Source organism: Gavialis gangeticus, unplaced genomic scaffold, assembly GCF_001723915.1.
Source record: "Gavialis gangeticus isolate Ggan-Ray unplaced genomic scaffold, GavGan_comp1, whole genome shotgun sequence".
Taxonomy (NCBI): Eukaryota; Metazoa; Chordata; order Crocodylia; family Gavialidae; genus Gavialis; species Gavialis gangeticus.
Window position 1 is genome coordinate 63,817,108 of NW_017728993.1, and position 22,470 is coordinate 63,839,577.

Here is a 22,470-nt window from a genome sequence, read left to right on the forward strand (position 1 = left end):
ATGCTGGAACAAGGCTGGAGGATCCACTCTTAATTGTGCCACATGTTGGTGCACAGGCAATAATGGACTGCTCATTTACACACTACACAAAATTGGTATGCACCTGGTATAGTTTGCCCACACATAATCCAACCCTGTGTGATAAAAACTGAGGTAAACAAATCAATGCTATATGTATTAAAACATGCCATATTATATATATATAGCTCATAAGATTTAATTTACTGTCATGAAAAGTATTACAGCAGAAATAACTATTAAAGAGCTTTCTGTTAAGAGATGCAGAAGAGCTGCTGATGACAGATGTTTAGACCAGATGTAATGCCAGGTACAACAATATTACTTTCCCATACAGAAAACATACATCACTGTCTAACTTTAGATCTACAAGGTCAAATGATTAGCTTCCAACAAAAAGAAGGAAATATATATGTTCATTGTATAGTTTCTTCCTCATGCTTTTGGAAAAAAAAATTATGGCCCATGTTTTCAAACTTGGGTGAGCATGTAGGAATTAATGTTTGCAAGAGGTTAAAATTCTTTACTAGTAGTAATAAACACATCAATCACCTACCAGAAAAAAAAAAAACTTGAACCCATAAGCGAGAGACTAGAGTTAACCCTCTGTCACAGATGCATACAAATACAGGATTAATTTTAAGATATACTATATCAAACACAGATATTTACTTGAATTAGATGTTCCCCTGTGGTGTTTAGTCTTTATTTGCAGCTAATGTTGAGAGATGTTCAGTTGTTATCATTTTTATGTTATTTTAAACCATGGTTTTTGGTAGGAAAGTACCTTGTATTTTTGTAACATGACTTGTTTCAAAAGACTGCAAGCACAATCATGTGTCAGGGAGATAGTGGCTATCAGCATACCAGAGAAGATACATTCTGATCAGCCAGGCAAAACTCTGAGCCCTTACCTGGAGGAAGACATTAGACTCAAACAATAACTTGGTTTCATTTCAAAAGCTGAAATCTCACTTTACGCAGACAATGATTAAATTACATTTCAAAAGGAAGCCTCATGCTGACAGAGTTTCTATCTTCCTCTTGCATACGGAATAACAGAGGAAATATGATTAGAAGTTTACCTGTCTGGAACAGGGGTATCATATACATGTTTCATGGACTGCAGGTGGTCTGCAGAGCTGGTCATCCCAACTCCTAAAGCTGCTTGTCCCCCTATGCAACACAGAATTTCAACTTTTCATGGCTGTTCAGCATACAAATTGGCAGTCAACCAGGAATGCTGACCCTCACATTCTGGTTGCACTTGACACAACAGCTCCAGCAGCCAAAGCAACAGGACTTGAGCATTAACAGCATTAACTCCTTGGCTGCCACTACTGGCACAGTAGTTCTAGTACCTGTGGCAAGAAGCCCCACAAGCTGGATCCAGAGATGGGGTGTCCAGTCTGCAAGAAGCCCTGTGCCCTGGATCTAGCCACAAGTCCCCCTCTCAGTCTGGATCAGGCCAGACAACTCAAATGAGATTGACGCTTCTGGTCCGGAGAAGGAAAATCATTTGCAAGGATATGTATATTTCCATCCTCCTTAAATACAATACTGAATTAGAAAGGACACCTATTTTGACAGATAGATGCCTGTCTTGGGGAAGGAAGTAATCTGCATAAAATCATATAGAAACAAGACTGGAAGGGACCTCAGGTCAGCTAGTCCAACCTCTTGGCCTTATCTTTCCTATCCAAACCATCCCAGCAGGAGCAATGGCATACCTCTTTCAAAATCCTCAACTTTGGCTGCAGCTGACACCCAGTGCCTCTAAGGAAGACTTAAAAAAAACCCCTGATATATGTAGCAGGAGGAGGGAGGGGACAGGAGGGAATTCCCTTTTGGCCCAATGCAGCAACCAGCAAAGCATAACACATATATGTACCCCAAGAACTGAATAAAGATGAGTAGATAATGCGACCGTTTTAAAAAAATGCTTTTTGAGGGAAAGCTTGGTCCCGAAACCCACTGGATGTTTAGCTCATCCCCAGCTAAGAAAAGCTGGAATGATTTGATAACAGCTAGCAGGATCTTTGGTTTGTGAAACCATTTGAAGAAATCTCTGAATTGCTGAGTCTAGACTAGAAAAACAGGGTGAATTTGTTCCCCCTGTTTACGTCTATGGCATTTTCTTCCAAACCGAACAGTTACTTTTGCTTTTGTGATCTATCTTCCTTGTGTAATACATCTTTTTTCTTCTTTATATAGCTATTGAGCATCTGTGGTAAGGGTAATTCCTCTGAGCCACTGAGGATTACAGGCATTTTGTTTCCAGAGAAAAAAGGATCTGTATTTTGGAAGCCAATGATCTATTCAATCCATAGGCTGATGAAGTTTCCTCTACTGGAGCTGCAAGGCCTGGTCAGAGGCTGGAGAGAATGAGATTTGCTGGAGTGAGGAGTTACCCCAATGGCAAGATCTAATTGGCTCCTTACAGAGACATGCAGCAGAACAGCAGGGAGAGACTTGGAGCTCTGGAGTCACCTCATCACACAGTTTTCACACTCTTAATATAGTATTATACTTGTAAGCCCAATAAAAATGTCCCCCAGATATAATTTCTAAATATAGCAGGATTAAAAGGTCCATAAATTAGTCTATAAGAGACAAATGAGAAAAAAACCCCAGTAATATTTTTCATGCCAATAAGAATATCAGCTAATTACTGGAACTACTAGACTAACATATATGTCCATGTTTTGAAAACAGCACAGTATATTTAGCTGCTGACTAACAAATATTCAGGATGAACTTAAGTATGTATGTACTAAAATTCAGCAAATAACAACAAGAAACAACACAAAAAAATCAAGGAGAAAAACCATAAATATGGATTAGTCTTACTAAGCGAGCAAAATCAAACAAGCAATTATTCTGAAAGATCTCCCTTCTCTGTGATAAATCTGAAAGACTTTAAATCTGGAAACCACAGGTAAATAAATCTCATTATAGCTGCCTGATGATTCAGACATGTTAGAAGTAGCTGGGAATACAGCTCTTCCTTTTTTGTCAGCAGAAAAGGACAACTTCCCTCAGTTCTCTGCATTGGGTACACTGAAACCACCATCAATTGTGTATTTTTGTCTTGCTCTCTCTAATCACTGTAGAGCTGTAAGACTGTTGCTTTACAAACTTTCAACACAGAAACCCATCTAGTAATGCTGGTGAACAGGAATTCCAGAAAATACCTGTTCAGTTCAATTAAAAATAAGTTTTGCTGATGACAAAAATGTAGGATTCCTAGAGATATTACTGAGCACATCTCTCTGTTCATCACCATATCATACCCAAATTTATTTAAAGGGAAAATATTTTGTAAGCTTGCATCACTATTTTTTAAGAATACAGTCTTAAAACCAATACACACTGTGTAAATAAAGGCATAAGGCTGGGTCAAATGCTGAAGATAACCCCTTACAGGCAGGTTTCACAGCTCAGCTATAACATTAAAATAGAGACTATACATTACAGTCACTTCTGTTTAATGGACCATAGAGACTGATAAACATCTAGTATTGTTCTCTTGGATTCAAGATTGAAGCATACTGCAGAATATCATGGAGAAACTAGGCTAAATCTATTTTGTGGATAGAGGGCTTCTGCAGTTTTTTTGGCATCCTGCCACCTTGCAAGGAAAAGGATCTCCAGTAAACCAACTTTACCCCTCTCTCATTTTGTAGCCTGTGAGGAGTATCAGCTAATGGCTCCTGCACAGAGCTGTCTACAGACTTGAGAACATAGCCACATGTGCTGTGTGTCAGGACTGCAGCTTCTCTTCTGGATCTTCAACAATTCTCTTCTGAGGATCTGGTTGCACTTTGCTGCACACATTTTCCAGTGTATACTCCACAACAGTGGTCCCATAAAGCCGTAAGATGATCTTGGCAACTGCCTCCTGATGCTGGCCATAATGGCTATCAGTGCAAGAGGGAAAAGCTGGACAAAGAGGTTGTCTGTATATCTGACACCTTTTTCCTTCCCCCACTTCACCATTCCCAGGTTGTCTCACATATTGGAGCCAAAGTCCTCTGGAAAGTGTCCACTGATTCCTTGGACTACTTCATGAAGCAATTGCCCACTGTCCAGTACTCTCTGCTAATTGTTCTTATCAGTTATTTAACCCACACTCCCTTGTTTTAATTTTATCATTTCTGAAGTTAATTGATTCCTATTCTGATGGCCCCTCCCTCACCCAAGCAGAAGGACCTTCCATTTCTGATGGATGTTACTCATTCTCAAGACCCATTTTATGGTCCTATGGCCTAAACTGGCACATTTTTATTGTACTTTTATAAGCTTAGTCTGTGCATCCCTTTTTTCATTTGGTAAATGTAGTTCGCTGGCTTCTGTTTCTTTGAGGCTTTCCCATTTCCAACTCTTTTCTAAGAGGAAAGAGAAGATCATTCAGGGCCCCCTCTATTTCCACAAAAATGAAACAGGCCCATTTATTTGTTGCGCCAAAACAGTCCTCTTCCAAGGACCTTGCCTTTCCCCACCATGTGTGAAGAAGCTATACTGGACCCTTTTCATGTGCATCTGTGCCCTTTGCAATTCAGATACATCAGTTATAGAAGAATGCACTGGAAACAGGAGCTATGCTATGCTCTTCTCTCTTCAATAACTTATCCTTTTCCTATGTACAAAGAAAACCTGTACTAAGGGCTTTGGTAATCTTGTACAACAAAGCAGTGAAATTGTTACAAGTTTCATCTCTATTAGATGAGTACAGGTTAATAAAAAATTAATATCATTTCAATCTTTGAGCAATTAAGTTGTCATGAAAATGCAATGAAAATACAAAGTAGGAGGTAGAAAACTGTAGCTACTCCATACTCTTTTTAATTTACTGTATTGTGAATTTCAATAATTTTACTGAGAATGAAGTAGATTTTTAATGTGTTATATGTTCTCTTCAGTTCAACTATGAAAACATTCAAGCAGATGCATAATTTTACTCACATGATAACTCTGTACAAATAGTCTAATTAATGATGCTTCTGTGCACTCCCCTCCATTATAAAAATGGAAAAAAGACTCATAAATAATGTTATATACCTACCTAAAAATCTGAAGGATTACAACTTCATTTCATACATTACCATGATTAAAGGCCGAATATGCAAAACTACTGAACTGAATTTCCTTGTACATTCAAGATTCCCATTAAAGTTAATGGGAGTTTTGGATGTGTAAAAAATGCAGGATTGGGCCTTTGTTGCATGCAGTATGTGAAAGGTAATAAATATGTTAAAAAGACAAATCTCACTTGATGAGAAGGTGGCAGAATTGTATAAACTATTTTTAAATGAAATTATTGCATGTAAACATTGTAAACGCACACACTTGCTGGTATGCATACAGTCAACATTTGAAAGTGGGAAGAAAGAAAATATCTTGCCAAAAGGGGGAAAAAAAAGGCAGCATACAGTATACTCTAAGAAAAGGGTGCAGAAAATAGCCTTGAGAAATCAAATTCTTTTACTTCAAAGCATATATTTATTCCCCTAATTTGTTTGATACCTAGAACTGTAATTCACATAAGCACATGGCCACACCTCTTGGAATTCCCCCATAAAGGAAGTCTTTAGAGCAGGATAATAGGTGATCAGCCAGAGGCATAATGGGCCGGTACTTCTGTCCCCCACTTCCAGCCTCCAGCAGCGGCTGGGGGGGTGGGGGAATAGGGAGGGCAGTGTGGGAGCAGCGGCTGAAGGTATGCTACTGATGGGGGAAATACTACCTCCTTTTTAACCAATGACGTGTCAAGCAAACAAAAATGCTGGGTTTTGGCAGCAAAAACAACTGGCTTTTTGTAGCATCTTCCCATGCAGCAGCATACATCCAGCAGCTGCTCTTCCACCATGTTGCTGCTGCTGCTTCTCTGTCTTCCTCAATGATGGTGCCATTGGGGGTAGGAAGGAGACAGAGACAGAGGACAGGAATGGAGGATGAGGGAGGTGCTCCTCTAACCTCTGCCCCTCTCCCCAGGCAGTGTGTCTAGGGCTTGTGCCCTGCTTCCTCACCCATCGTTACAGTACTACGACCAATTTTTAAGTTAAATCTTTTACTTGGTGGTGCTAAGACCATATGACAGTAGATTCATACTGATACCTACAACATGCCTAAATGCCCTGCATAAATTAATGGCTTAGAAGGGTAGTTGTGCCCAAAAGCATGCAAAGAACTTTGTTCCAACTACTCCGTTGGTCTAACAAAAGATATCACATCTACCCAAAGAACCTTACCTGGTTTAGCACAAAAATTTGAAATGCTTTAAGGCACTGCACGCTTATACCAAAATGTGTGTGTAGTTTCTGCATCTCTACAGCCTACAATAAGTATTAAATCCATAACACATACTTTTATATTTCACTTAGACCATGAACAAGCATGCATCTTGAAACATATTAGGAGGAAGAATGACCATAAGAGGTTGAGGGCTATAACATAAGAAGCAGGTTGATGTAGCAATGAGAATACTGGACTGGGAGCTGAGAGCTGATTTTATTGTTCCCAAGCTTGGTCACTGACCTGCAATCACCCTACGTAACTTGCTTCAATTCTGTGCCTGTTTCACCTTTGTTGTCTTTTTCTTTTGGAATGTATACTCTTTGGGGTAAAGAATGTATCGCACTGCATTTGAGCAATGGGGCTCTGGTAAGAACAGAGGCCCCTAGCCAACACAGATTAATTCTAGCTTCCTGAGTTCTCTTAACTGCTCATCATGATACTTCTTGTTGTGGCTGTTGGCAGTAACAGAATTTATTGAAAAGTTAGCAATAGGTTTTGTTTGTTTGACTGATTGATTTTCTAATGCACATACAAAAACAATTACATTGGGCTGACACAATTTCCAGAGAAGAAAAGATGTGCTTCTGCAGATGTCTCAAATATCACACTAAACCTACATCTAAAACGTCTGAGTAGAATGAAATTCCCAGCACAGACTGTTGCAGCACAAGAGGAATTTTTAGAACCTTAAAAACATCTGAAAAAAAGTTATAGTGGAAGCCATTACGCAAGCTGAAATAAAACTGTTCAAAAAGACATACCCAGTGGTCAAAAAGACATACTTATTTAATAATTCCAGTGGGTAGAGCTGCTTCTTCAAACCAGCTGGAATTTCCCCGCCTGTCAGCAGCATACCGTCTATACGCACCTCAGTAGGACATTTGGAATGCATTTATTTCAAGCCTGTAGATCTTTCTAGGGCAGTGGTTCCCAACGCGGTGCCCACTGGCACCATGGCGCCCTCTGAGGTTTAGTCAGGTGCCCATGTGCATTTTAACTATCAGTAAAAATCATTATTCCAACAAAAAAATGCTGTCATATTGGCACCTGCTGCTTTTGCTTTTAAATTTGAATGTGCCCTTGGGCACATAAACATTGGGAACCCCTGTTCTAGGGTCTTTCAAAGATTCTTGTTCCTTGAAAGATACCAAAGACGAAGAACTGGGGCTAGTAATGGAATAGCAAAGATGAAATATAATAAAGTAGAGCTGCAGTTATTTTGCCATTAGCATTCTTTAGTATGCTACTATAGTATCTTACCTATCCTACCAGGCAACTGAACCCCATGATAACCTGTTTTCTTAGTCAAGAACACCTCAGATTGCTTCTAGTTTTTTAATACATTTACAAAAGGATAGCTAAAAGAAGCTAAATCAACAAAATATGCACCATAAACCTGAAATCTGTTGTGCAGGAATATATTTGCTCAGATAGAAATTATGCTTCTTTTGTTCCCTCAAAAATTAATTTAAGATGAAGAATTTAAAAGTTTTATAAATCTGCAGGGGGGTACTGGTTGCAATGGTGGCAGCTCCAGCACCAGGAGTCGGGGCCAGAGCTGCCATTGCCACCTTGCTATTGGGTGAACACGCAGAGGCAGGAACCAGCACAGGCTCTATGCCTCGTGCCCTGGGCCAGAGCAGGGCCCTAGCAGGTGCTGCACCTGCAATAAGGATCAGTGGTGACAGTGGCAGGGGAGGGGCAGAGGTGGTGGAGGATGGTGGCAGGATTAGACTTCCAAGCCATAGGAGTGTATGGTGCCACCTCTCCGGGTGACAGGCTGTCAGTTAATGGGGCTCCCAGCTGTGGGAACTTGCTACCTGCCAGTAGAGAGAGCGCCCACTACCCGGAATCATGTTCCTGGTCTCCCCCTGAACCAGCACTAAGGCATAAGGCAATAAGGCCCCGCCTGCCAGCAGCATACCATCTTGGTAGATATCTACAAGCATCTCAGTAGGACATTTGGAATGTATTTATTTATTTCAACCCTGTACTAACATTAACATTTTGAGCTTAAAATTCATTTGATTCAAACAACGATATCAACACTAGGCCAAAAGATACCATGTCCTAGCTACTGTAATTTTTTTTAATCATTTTCCTCCTCCCGACGATTTGCCCATCCAAAGCCAAGCTGGTCCAACAATATAACTCCAAAATGAATTCTTTCAAATATCAAGGCTGTTTACAACAGCAACTACACGCAAGAGATTAGGAACAACTCATCTGAATCTATACATGTCTTATTGTTTATTCATCTATTATAAAATTGCTAATAGGGAGCTATGCAATATAATTGGTTAATAAACATTCCAACCTCTGTGGGTATCCCAGATGCCTGTAATGGCTCCAAACAACTTTGCCTAATCACTGAAAATGTGATCAGTCCATTTACAATTATAAACCTACATATCAAATAAAGAGAACAGCCTGGAGCAAAGCTGAAAAAATTAAATAATATAACATACACATAAGTTAGATAACATTTTAGAGGACACACACATATGAAAAACTTTCCATAATCAGGTGCAAGCATCTAGAGAATCTCATATCAGAGGTGTATGAAAATCCAGAACTGAAATGAAGACTATAATTAATAACATACCTGCCTCTTTCCATGAAATTCCCTGCACATGGAATACTCTACTATACTCCTCCAAGCTACTAGCACATCCTTATTTTACATGCCTCCTGAAAGTTGTAAGACTTAAATCCATGATGCCCAGAATAATACATTTGTATTTAATAAATTCTGATAATATACCACAGCCTCTTTCTCTTCCTTTTTAAATTAAATATACAAAGAAGGGGAAAAACACAAAGACAAAAAAAGAAGAAAAAAATAACACTACCAATATGTGCACATGCCTTAACTAAGTAACTACAATTGTTATGCTGCTATCTCTATGCTTCTTTAGGTCCTGCTACCTTACAGCCATCATCCCCCACTAGGAATGTAATGTGTAAAACTTAAATTGTAAGAGTTCTGTAGTTGGGAGTAGGAGGGAAGAGAATCACTTCGTCTTTTCTGCAAAGCACCAACACTTTTGGGCACTGTGAAACAGCAAAAAAAAGCAAAAATACACGTATGCCTATCGCATATAAATTTGTCTACATTAATGCAACAAAAATATAGTTCAGCTGATTAGTAATATGATACAACATCCCCTCTTACAGAATATCCACAGGAAAAAGGAAGTGGAGCATCCCTTTTGGTGGATTTTTGTTGGATGCTGGGGTGTTTTCTCCCATCTAAACTTCCCCATGGAACAATTACAAAGATCTTCAGAATTAGCAAATACTGGAGGATCACTGGGAATGGTCATGACCATGTTCATGGATGTTTTATTTCCTCAGAGCATCTTTGGCCCCATATGCTCCTGGCTCCTCTCCTTGCCAGAATAGCTTCATTGCAATTGGCTTTGGACTCCATTAAATGAACATCCCCACTGTGAGCGAAACCAAGTCCTTGGAAATGTAACAGCACTGTCAAAACCCCACCACACATACTTACTTGCTTGGATGCATCTTTAATGATATGAAAACATGATATAGCAATGTCATGTTGGGGAAAACTATCAGGAGGTATCTGATGTACTGCCAGGTCATCTTGATGTACTGTTACAGCAGCTATATTTTCTTTATATTTATACTGCATTTGTCATAAACGATAATTGAGTAGAGTAATAACTAATCACATTGCAAAGATATATTTTTATCTGTAGCTAATCTGTGATAATGTGTGGTGTGACTTGTAAGTTACTTTAAAGATATTCTAATCAGCTTTGCTCAAGGTGAAATCTAAATGTAATCATGGATATTCAGTAGAGATATACTAATGAACCTTAAAAAATATTCATAGAAACAAAGTAATACATTACATTAAAGAGTCTTTGCAAGCCAAATCTATGCCCACTCAATTCACGAGAGGGGAAAAAAAAACACTTTTTGCGGAGTACTGAGACTTTGTACAAAAACAAAGATCTATATGCACAGCACATCATACTTCCTAAGGTATTGCTACATTTTAGCTTTTTATTTGTACATGGACAATCTTCTATTAAGACAACCAATAAGAAAAGATTTAAAGCTGGTATTGTGTCTTTCACTACTATGGTTTTCTCTGTCTTTATGAACAGATAGTTTAGAAAAAGATTAAAATATATCAATTCAGGAAAATAAGGATACACATTTCCCTTAGAAGAAAAGTTGCTGTATTTTTTTTTAATCATCAGAATATGGGTAGGCTACCATACCAATTCCTCCTTTACACCAACATCCAGTCCTTCCCGCTTTAGAATGCAGGTAGTTTCACCTCAGTGGAGGTCAATCCTCAGGAAATGCAGATCAGAATTAATCAAGTGAATGGACTCAGGAGAAATATAATAGCAAAAACCAAAGCATGGCATAAGCAATTTATACACTAGGGAGTTTTGTACACAAATTTAAGCAACATTTGCTTTGACTAACCTACACATGTCCTCATTTCAACCTTTTTGTTCTAATTTTTATGTCACAGGCAGCTAATTTTTTCATGACTGGACATCTCCTAAAACGCCCTGAAGTTTCATATGACTCCCTAATTCTGCTGGCACTGGGAGGAATTTTTATGATAATTTTAATATTCACATCAACTCAGTTGGGCATATTGATTTTCTGGGTTTGTATTTGTCCAGTATTTTGCTTTAATTCTTAAAAAGTTTAGGCATTGGAGGTAAGAAATGTTCCATTAACAGTTTTATATGACCTATGATAAATAATGCTGTGAGTTTAAGGACAAAATCCCCAATCTTTAATAGACTTTCATGCAAGAACATGATAAAACTTAATACTAGAGAATTTGTGGAAATTCAAGACGCAAGGCAAAATGGGCAGGTGTCTGACATAGGAGCTACGGACAGACATTCAAAAAACCCAAGCCTAAATTGATTCAATCTTTGCAGGTTACTCTAACCTGCAGAGATTAAAGCGATTTGCAAGTGGATAGACACTGACTTTTGATTTATGAAATGCCGGTACATGCCTGCAGTGGCTCAGGCTAGAAGCTGGGGTGGGGGGGAACCCTCCCTTCCCTTCCACAATGCTAAGCTGAGCGGGGGGGGGGTGGCCAGGCCCCGGCAGGACAATATGATTAGGGAGAGGTTTAAACCCTCGCCTCCAGGCACGGTGTGCCTAGAGGGACAGGAGGAAGCAGCCCTCCATACCAGGCTTCCCCCACCCCTCACTGCTCGAGGGGTTGGAGTGTTGCCAGCCCCCAGCCAGCACTCTGAGGCAAAGGAGTGGGGAGTGGAGAGAGGACTGCTTGTGTGCAATGCATGCATCTGTTGATGATATTGAGCTTTTCAAACCCTAACCTTTTCCCTGCTTTGTCATACTGTCTGCAGCAAACTGATGGCACTTACAGGTGCCATGCATTGCAAACCAAGTAATTTCTCATGCGTCTCTCTGTCTCCTCTTGAATGCTGTCAGACTGCAGCCTCTGAAGCAAGCCAGCAGGGAGCTTATCAGAACATAAAGCTTATTAGCCCATCAAGAAAACAAAAACACGCTTTTTCCAAGGCATTTGTAAGGAAGAATGGAGGGATATTACCAGCTGACTTGCTGATTAATTCCAAAAAGCCCTAAGTAGACACTGTTCTGTCTGCCTTTGTTCCAGTGAAACTGGAGACACATACACACAGATACCGCTCAGCATTAGCTAGCATGGTGGTGGCATAACTGTGACCAGATACCAGTTGGAGTTCATGCCACTGGGGTCCATGCTGTGGGAAAGGGGAGGAAGGGAAGGAGGGGACCCCTGCTTGAGCAGTGAGAGGCGAGGTGGGGGGAAGGGCAGGGGGAAGCCAGGCAGACCTCATTATGCCTTCAGTCTCCACCTCCTATTCAGCCAGCTAGAGCTCTGGCTAGGGAGGAGAGAGGCAGCGCCAGCCCTGCTCACTGAAGCAGACAGCCCAGCCCAGGGCTGAAAAGCATTCTGGGATGCTGGGGGACTCTGGTTTAATTTAAATCAGGCCTGGGTCTGGGACAGAAGTTACATAAACCAGTTTGACCCAAATCAGTTAAGTCTGATACCACCTTCAGCCAGGTTTATCTTAAACCAATTTTGGCCATTTTGAAACTGGTCCTATTTGCATGGCTCAGACAACAAAACAAGTGCCTTATTCAAATCCAGTTTTCCACAGATCTGCCTCATTTCTCAAACCAACAAACAGTTCTTGCAGCACGCCACAATGGAAGTGAAGAAAAAGCAGGGACCAAACATAAGGGAACTACGTGATCTCCTCTGAAGCAGTGTCTTGATTACGATCAGAAGAACTTCTGACATATCCTCCCCCCTCCACTTTTGATGGCCCAAGGAAAATAATTTTCTCTCTCAAATAATATCTCCAACAGCTGAGAAAAGCAGTGCAGATATTAGTCTCAGATTCTTCTGACTGGAGAGGGAGTGCGGTATGCTGCCAACTGAAACGTTCTGCTGCAGTGTCTTTCAGATCCTTCTTTGGAATTCCATTTTCCAGACAACAGAGTTCCAGGCTGCTCTATATTAAGGAATCCATTGTGGTCAACCTGTACCTCTAACAGAAGAAGGGCTACTTTCTCTCTGTTGCTACCCATTTGTGCTACTAGAACTTGCAGCTAAAGGGTTACAAGTTTAAGTAGGTAAAATCAAAGATCTTTAAATTATCATATGAACCAATGATGTCAAGTAAAAATCTCCTAAATTACTTTAGTTTTTAAAAAGTGAGTTCATCTTAAAGGAATTTTTGTAACTTGCTGGATAAACAAGTTATTTTAATAACATTAAAAAGCTATTATTATTTTTTAAATGCCCACTGTTATGCAAATATAATGACTCTTCCTAAAACACATTAACTTTGTTTTACAGCATTTCTTTCTGCTTATAGCTAAGCTAGATTTCCAGTAGAATTAAGACAATATCCACTTTTTTTAAAAGCCTTTATTTTCTCGTTTTTAAACGTTTCATTCTAACTCCAACCAAGCAAACAAACATATAGTAGTACATCTGGTCTTTTTCAGAAAAAAAAGCAGCTTTCTGGGTTCCATAAACATCAGTAGGACGCATGCAACGCTTGTTGACTGAGTTGACCATGGAAGAAAGAAAAGAACATGAAGGAGAAACATATCCAATTGTTAGGGACCTGCTGAATTCAAGGTGGAAGTGGGCTGTGTGGCAGCTCCTTGAATCTTGCAGGTTCCCCTGTGACCTCCCCCTCCCCCCCATGCCAAATGGCAGTGGCATCCTGGCACTCGCTCCTGATCAGCAGGGAGGCAAAAACCATAGTTTTAAATATGTTGCCATTTTTGCCTCCCAGCTGGTCAGCAGCAACCAACACGGCTACCAGGGCCCCCTCAGCCAATCAGCACTGGTGGGGGGGATGCAGAGGGGAACCTGCAAGGTTAAAGGAGCTGCTGCACAGCCCACTTCTGCCATGAATTCAATACCAACTGCACAGCTTGAAGTTACATAGCTGCTCCAGACATGACATGGGACAGGCCAGGAAGCGTAGCTAAGTGAGATTTTTCATTTGCTCCTTAACTAACTGGTTAACTAACCATTTCTCGCACATCAGGGACATGCAGAGCAGGGCACTGCCTAACTTTGTTTTCATATAAATCTACTTCTGAAAAGGATAGAATTAGGCAGCCATACAAAGGTAAAGGGAATTTTTTGAAAAAAACATCAGCTTTTGCAACTGGGAAGCCCAAGAGACTCACAAAATATATGCAAGCTACTCAGCCCTGAAATAAATTGCAAAGGCTAAATAGGTACCATATTCAAATGTCCACAATACCAGCAGACATTTGTGCATATTAAGATGACTGTAAGAAGTAGGCAAACTTGTTTTAAAAAATGATCAGCAGTACCGAACAAAAAACTTACATTCATCTCAGTCTTGCAAGCCCTTAGTTAGCTGGTTCTATGGATTATATGCTTTGACAATTAAGGACTCATAAAATAGATTTAGAGAGATTCAAAAGATGTTAAAATCTAAGAGGGCATTTCAAGGCAAAGTAGACTTAAAGGGTTTGTTAACTTGCTTAATATTATCACACACTATTAAGGATGTATTATAAAGAGAACTGACTTTTTTGCCACTTTACATAGGCATTTCTCCTTCCATTCTTAATTACATTCTTCCCGGCTTTAGTTTAGATTATACATTTATGCCTTGTCTTTCATGTTTATTTTAAGTGGTATAACGTGTTTATATTATGTTACAATGCCATAGAAATATGGTCACCCAAGGGACTGAGGAGAATGACTGCTACTCAAAATGTTTTCTTTGTTGTTTTACCATCAGTTTAACACAAAATATCCAACTAAGAGTTGATAGATAAGCATTTTTGGTAAATTGTTTAACCTGTTCTTTCAATTAGGTGTTACAAAACCTCTTGATCCATTTCACGATCCTCCAAAGGATGTGGACAACAAAACTGGGAAGATGAGACCTGATGTTCTTCATACTTTAAACAAATCCATGGAAGCTGGATGCTTAACCTGCTTAAATGCTTTTGAGAATACCAGTAGGCACCTACCTGCATGTATAATCACATGAAAACCTCTGAAAATGTGACCCCATGTCCTTCAACTTTCTAGAATTAATAGATCTCAGTGTTTCTCATTTGGTTTTCATCCTTGAATTGTAATGACAAAACAAACTTCCCTGGTTTTTTTAATGCTCAATACAATTTCTCAGCTTTGAGGGAACTAGTTCAAATGGAAAAAATATCCTCACTACAGTTGCTAAATAAACTGAAGCCAAAAGTCATTAAAGCAAAATGCTTCACTACATATCAGAAATTGAAAGTGCTTATATTTGGAAATATGTGTATATTTATCATCCTTCCCATTTTAAAAGGCTGGTGTTTATATATATACTTAATATAGCATGTGACAAAGACAATTTTCAAGCTTAAACTAATTTCAGAAATTCAAGATTTTCTCTTCCCGATTCTATATATAATAAAAGAAGCATTCTTTATTCCATGATAATTTAAATAGGGCTGTCTGACAGATTCATACAGATCATGGAAAGGTTAGACCTAATATTTAATTTTTAACAGATTTGGAACATAAAAATATATATTTAAATCTTTTTTTAAAAAGAAAAAACTTTTTTAAAATCTACTTTGGGTACTTAAGAATTGAAATTCCATTGACTTAATGAGTTTGACTTCTATGTGCCTACATCTTGATCTGCTTGGTAAAAAAAATACCACACCCACCCTTAACCAACACAGCTAAGCTGGCAACCACCTAATGTACACACAGGCTATGGACAGACATGCTGCTTGAAGCACTCTAAGCTGATGGGCTCCAAACAGCAAGAGTGTAGACATTCACCTCTGAAGAAGTACTTAAAAATGACCCACAAAAAAAGAATAACAAGTATGAAGTACTTCCTGAAACACTTCAGTGCTTTTCTGGCATCCCACAGTGCCCCCTCCACTGGGGGAGAGTAGGGGGCCAAGGAAGAGGGTAGACCACAAAAGACTCCTTTCTTGTCCTTGCAAACTTCTGGAGACTGAAGCCTGAGAGGGCATTCAGGGATTCCTCCTCTCCAGCCCACATGTCTTCACAATGCTGAACCACACTAGGGCTGTGCAAAGCTTCAGGTGCTGATTTGATTCGGAGGAGATTCAGCCTGATTCAGTGGCCAAATCTCCAAATCTGAATCAAATCAGTGGACCAATTAAAAGGTCCAAATCAATTTGAAGCTCTCTGAATCAATTCAGAAAAAAATTCAGAGAGCTTTGGCAATTCAGGCAGTGCCCGCTGGCTACAACAGGAAGCTGGACCTGGACTCCATGCTGGTAAGTAGGGGGCAGGGTAGGGGGGCTGGAGGAGGGGGAAGAGGACCATGGGGGGACCACAGCCAGGCCCCATCCCCCACCCACTCTCCCAGCCACCCCCCCACGGCTGCCCCACCTGCCCCACCTCCTGGCCCTTTAAAAAAAAAAAACCAACCAGACTCATCAGCTGCTGCAGCTGCCTCAGGCTTCTGGGGACTTGTGACAGAGCCCCCCCATGCAGCATGGGGCAGTGGGGATCGCCCCCTCCCCACAACCTGGCAGCAGCTGGTGAGTCAGGGCTTTTTTTCAGCCCTGAATCAGCTGAATCCAAATACAAAACGAATACTAGCCACTTCATACAGGCCTATGAAGCACACCAAATTTGAAACACTTGAGGATTTGGAACACTTCAAATCCATGGCTGTCTATACCCACAGTTATACTATCAGAATTATTTTTATGGCAGATCTTATTCCATTTGGGAACCTGATTTAAGTGCGATTTAAGCGCTGGCAGCCAAAAGCACTCTTGCTTGTATAAACTGTATTTTCGTTAGATGGCTTGGCCAGGATAACGTCATTGATATATCAATACCACCAAACCATTTTTATATTAAGCAATCCTAAGTGAGTTTTGAAAATTATACTAAGGCTCTTAAGCTACTTCAGCCCTTCTCTTCTGAAAACAGTGGATGGAATTTTTGGAAGTACAAGACTTAGTGTTTTACAAAAAACTATGAGCTGTGTGAGGTAAAGACAAGAGATTCCTTTTCCCACTTTATGTGGATTATCTATCATAAATAACCATCAACATCTTAGCTAGTCATGTGTTCTAAGTGGCATTTAATTCTGTTAACTATTATATGATACCACAGACAATGAGACAGAGGTACATAAGCAAAACAAAGTAAGTACTAAAGACCTTTTTTTTTTTAATTGTTAAGTCCTTAGTTCTAACCCAGTAGAATTTCCAATAAGAACACAACAAAACATCAGGGAACTAAAGGCAAGCCTGGTTTTGATATACATAATACTAGTTTATTCTGTTTATTTTTCTCAACTTTCTTACAGTTTTAAAAATGTACAGGGGTTCAGTACCACCTCATCAAAACAATTCATACATGTTTTTAAAAGGGACCACTGGAATCAAGCCAGTAGTGTTGGCTTCCATTATGAAAAGTCATAGGCACAATTTCATTATATGCATTTTGGTAAAAGAAGGAATCATAGTGCAGCTGTTAAAAAGGACCAACATTCTATAATTGGGCCTTTAAAAAAATCTAAATAAACAACCATCAGAGAAAAAGACACTTGGGTCAAAAACAACATTAAGTATTTCACTGCCTGCCATGCTGTATCTGAACCCCTAGCAATTTATTACACAAACTCACGTAGCGCCCTTGCAAAATATATTTTATTTAATTGGTGAACCTGAAAGGAAGGGAAATACTGAGGTTCTTACCTGTATTTGATACTAAATGGTTTCCCCATCTCCTCTAAGAACACTTGTCTAATAAATACCTATAACAACTGCACAAAAGTGTTTCTCTTAAAGCAAGTAACATTTTTTTTAATCTTGTAGACTTAAAATAGCATTGACCTATTCCATGTGCTAGGAAAACATTAGGCACAGACCACATCATTTACATTTTCTTTTTTTAAAAAATACAATATGTGCAAGCTAGGTTCACACAAAAGATTGGCAGCTACAACAGTAAGCTATTTAGACCCCACAGAAAAAGTATTTTCTTTTCATTTTTGTTTTTAATTCACTAAGTAAGCAGTGATGTCACGCTGCTATGTTCCCTTATACTATTTGCATTAGAATTATTTGTGGAGCTGATCAAGAAAAAGCTTTAGCATATCCTAAAGGACATCACATCAATACTGTGTGCTAATTTTTTTGGATCCAAAGAATTAAAGTTTACAGAAGTCAGTAGAACATGGTGAATGCAATCTCCCAACTAGCCAAAGGGACATTTCTTTTTCAAGGAAGAAATAATTTTAAATGAAGTTTATTCTATAGTTTCCTTCATACCTAAGTCATTTCTACATGATGGGACCCAGGGAAGGATGGCATGAAAAATGGAAAGGGGGGGGAAGTAGGCTATGTGGTGGTTACACCAAAAATATAGAAGACAAAAAAACTGTAATTTTATCCACAAAGCGTGCCCAACAGCTCAATTTGTATGTAACTTTAGCCAATTATTTGTGTAACAGAAAATAGTACAATACATGAGCAAAGACAAAGTGCAGCTGATTGTTAAACTGCAACATTAAGAATCCTCTAAGGAGATAATTTATGGACAGCCACTTACTGTGCTTTAAAAAGTGTATTTTAATGCAAGAGGCTACTGTATATTTGGCCACATATCTGACAATTTCTCTACAAGGGAAAATATAAACAGTAAATCACTTATTTTTCCTAAGAGGGACCTACTCTGATGTGCCAGTTATTTCATGCCCTATGGAAGATTTGAGATACTGACTTTTCTTAATCTTCTCTGTTGAATTTCTCTCATCCCATTTTCCTAGTTTCACAATTAATGTGTGTATCCCTTTGATGCCCTTTTTATAGCAGCCTTTCCTTTTTACAAATGGGTTTTAAACCTCTCCTACTTCATAGCAAACAATTCAAGTAAATATTTCTGTTGTGGCAAATTTCCAGATATATCAAATACTATCCAAACCCAATGTCAAACTGCATTTGATTAGTTGTCCCAGTTTGTTTGTTTTTAAATAGAGCAGGAGTTAGCTCGTTTTCTAGGTTTTGGGTCCCGTAGATCCTTGTCTTTTAAACACATACAAGATGAACATATTGTCTCTGACAGTCTCCGGAGTCCCAGCCTGAAAACACTATTGGAGAGGCTATATATCACACAGTTACAGAAACTATTGCTTATAGCAAGCCATGTTGTTAAGAAGGAAAGTGCTGGATTTTCCAGCACCCTAAAACTCTCCAGCAGAAAGTATATGATGTAAGGAAGCCACAGCATGTAAAACACACTGGTTATCCGAAATAAAACCATGGCATAGCGACGGTCAGGGCTATGCCCAGTCTCTCCAGCAGCATCCACTTCATGGCTAGGAAAACGAGCTCTCCGGTCATTTATCTCTTTGGTGTGTTGTCGACAAATTTTAAAGATGTGGAAATATGTGAAGCAGATGACGAAGGCAGCAGGAGCATATAGTAAGCATACAATAAACCCAGTAAAATAGGCATTGGTGAGCCAGGAGGTAGCACACCATTCAAAAATATCGCCATGGTAACCAGGTTTTCCCCATCCAAAAAAGGAAGGCAAGAAGATCAGACAAGAGTATATCCAAATCAAAATGATGCAGATTCGCAATCGACAAGGTGTAACCAGTTGATTATAGGAGAGAGGTTTTGTAATAGCTAGGTAACGATCCACACTGATGCAAGCAAGACATGCCATAGAGACACTCTTCAGCACAGAGATGATATATCCAAAAACTTGACAAGTCAAGGACTCATGAACACCTGTAGAATAATGAAGCAATGACAAGGTAGGAACCAAACAGCTAACTCCAACAAAAAGATCAGCATAGGCCATGGTCTGAATAAAATAGCTGGTGGTATAATGATGTAATAGTGGAGCACAGTGAAAGACAAATATAACAGTTAAGTTACCAGCAATAATTAAAAATGTTAGCAAAACAATAATGACCGTCTCAAGGATGCAGATATCAACTGCATTGTAGTGGCCAAAACCAAGAGGGCAGGAGAGATGCTCAGACACATTCACAATGCTACTGCTCATATTCAGAGTCTTCCATTCAATCCATCTGGACTGGTTCATTGTTTGCAATCTGGGAACACTGCAATCAGAGTTCTAGCAAGCAAGTGACTTACTCAACACCAGCTAAACTCTGCATCAGTGTCTCAAGATCTCTTTTTGCAGATGCTGCCATTTGAGACGTTACAGTCTCACAGCCGTTGGTGCCGCTTCAGCATTAGTGCATCACTCTGACACACCTTAGCTTCAAGGAAAGAAAAAAGCCAGAAAGGAGGAGAAGAAAGGCCACTGATCAGCTTCCTCCAGTGATCGTGATCCATCTTTAGCAAACACAAGGCACTTCTACAGAAAAAAGGTACTTTATGCTGTACTTGTGGAGGATAGAAATAAAAACTAAACAAAACAGAGGAAATAAAAAGTCAACTGCCTGGGAAAAAAAATTCCGGGGATGTTTATTTTCCTGAGAAGTCAGTTCCTTTGGAATTAAATAGAAAAATATAAAAGGAAAAAAACTCAAAGTTTCCTGAATCAGCCATTATTAAAAAATAATTTATGTTTTATGTTCATTTAAAATCACAGACTGGCTGGGAACCCCAGGAAAAAGTTCACTGTATTATGCTGTCTCTTTTGGCTCCATTCAGGAGATGATACTCTCTCTCTCATCTATGGTATTTACTAGATAGGTAAGGAAAACATTATTGTCAAAGTTAATTCCAACAGACTCACCAGTATTTGGGTACAGATAATGAATTTTATTTGGAGGGTGATGAGTGTGGGATGAGCCAGCTTTGTCTCAACTCCCAGAAAGGAAAATATATATCTAAAGTACAGTGAAAAAGACCACATATAATCAGTTAAAAATTAAAGAAAAAGAAGTAAGAATAAATGTTGGAGCTTTAAGTCAATATTCACAACTCTTTGAACAGTTACGGTCCATTTCAATGTCAGTGTCAGCAGCATAATCCACGATCCCAACAGACAAAATAAAATCTTCTTGCATTTAATTTCAGCAAAGATCACTGAAAATAATTTTCTTTAGAAATTATGCCACACCTGCTACAGTGAAACAGTACAGTGAAGTTTACAGGTATAGCCATGTTATTCCTTAGCTTTGTAGCAACACCTGAATTGTTTCACAAAAGCCCCAAACGAGAACAGAAACTTCCATCTGCATTCAGCTGCGAAGCTAATGAAATGCTGATTTGACTAGAAAATCTGCCATTGTTTACTACTCCATTATTCTGTCACTCAGCTTCATCTTCTAGGTTCATCTTGCTATTTTCATTAGACAGTTAGCATAATAAATCACTGCTTGAAAAACCAAATCTTCTAATTAGCAGGACATTACCTTGTTCATTATATTTGTAGCTATGGAGCAGACATATGTTAAAAGAAAGCCTCTTCTATGCTCAGATTTAAATAAATGGTTGATTAATGCAGGGACCATTAGGTAGGTTACTAAGTGTATATAACCTTGTTTTTAAAGCCCCCTATAATAGTAAAACAATCTTTAATCCAAGAGTTCCTGAGGTTAGGAAACAGGCGGGTGAGAATGAATCAATCCAAATAAAAACAGTTTCCAAGGTCATTCAGATATTACGCTAGCATTTGCTTAAAGTCCCTTTAAGAAGTACAGGCATCTTTCTGATGTTTTTAATAGCCAGTGCTGCGTCTTCCGAAGGAATTTCACACTCCAGAAAAAAAGCATTTTCTCCAGTTCTGATGCAGCAGTTTGATAGAAAGCATTCTTTTGGAAGTTAATTTTCTGGTGTGTACTACATTCTGAAGAGAAGATCCTTTTGATTTTATAACATCCCAGAACACTACCGGTTGTTTATTCCCTCTGTTTATAAGCAATATAGTAGGTTACAAAAATTACTACTTTGCTGAATTTTCTTCTTACAGCAATAATGCAATGTTTCTCACCTATGTTCATTCTTATCAGCTTCTATGGTGAATTGCTTGATATAGAAGTCCTGTTTATTGTGGTGCAGTTAGAAAGATGCTGTCGCTATTTCTCACATTCTCTCTCGAAATTACTGCTTGCACCTGAGTCTGCTCCTCCTCTTTATCCATAGCTGATGCAGAAGAACTCACCATTAGAAAGGTGACTCGGTCCTTCTACCCCAATCAACAGCACAGCCAATGGCTATTGCAGCTGAAATTGTCACTAGGTAACAGTTGCCAGGCACAATGCAGGCTTATAGCCTTACACGGCAAGCTGCGAATAAGAATGACAAATGGAGACAATGGAACTGACCAATCCCTATAATATATTAAGGCATTTAGGAACTTCCAAAAGGGGCTCCCCTTCTAGTACCTCCATAGGTTTATATCCTGAAGTTCAGCCAGCTATCAAATTTTTCATAGGTACACCTTCGAATCCTACAAAAAACCCCTCTATAATATTACTACAACATTCTCCAGCTAAAGCAAGTCAGCAGTAATCTAATCCTTATCGGCAGGAAAGACCTATTAATTATTAAACAAATAAGTGCTAAACCTTCATAAAGTGAAACTGATTTTTAAATCAAAAACCTATCATGCTATTTTGATTAGTAAGTTTGAAATATTTCTGAAAT

At 39.1% G+C, this 22,470-nt stretch overlaps 2 protein-coding genes across 4 annotated transcripts in view; both read right to left on the reverse strand.

Moving 5' to 3' along the window:
• The window catches only part of RABGAP1L (RAB GTPase activating protein 1 like), a 559,138-nt gene that overhangs the window by 335,400 nt on the left and 201,268 nt on the right, over nucleotides 1-22,470 (reverse strand). The gene's annotated exons all lie outside the window — the stretch shown is intronic.
• GPR52 (G protein-coupled receptor 52) lies at nucleotides 16,932-22,100 on the reverse strand. The gene has a single exon (XM_019501858.1). It carries the CDS (start codon nucleotides 19,949-19,951, stop codon nucleotides 18,866-18,868), a length of 1,086 nt encoding a protein of 361 aa, XP_019357403.1. The 5' UTR covers nucleotides 19,952-22,100; the 3' UTR covers nucleotides 16,932-18,865.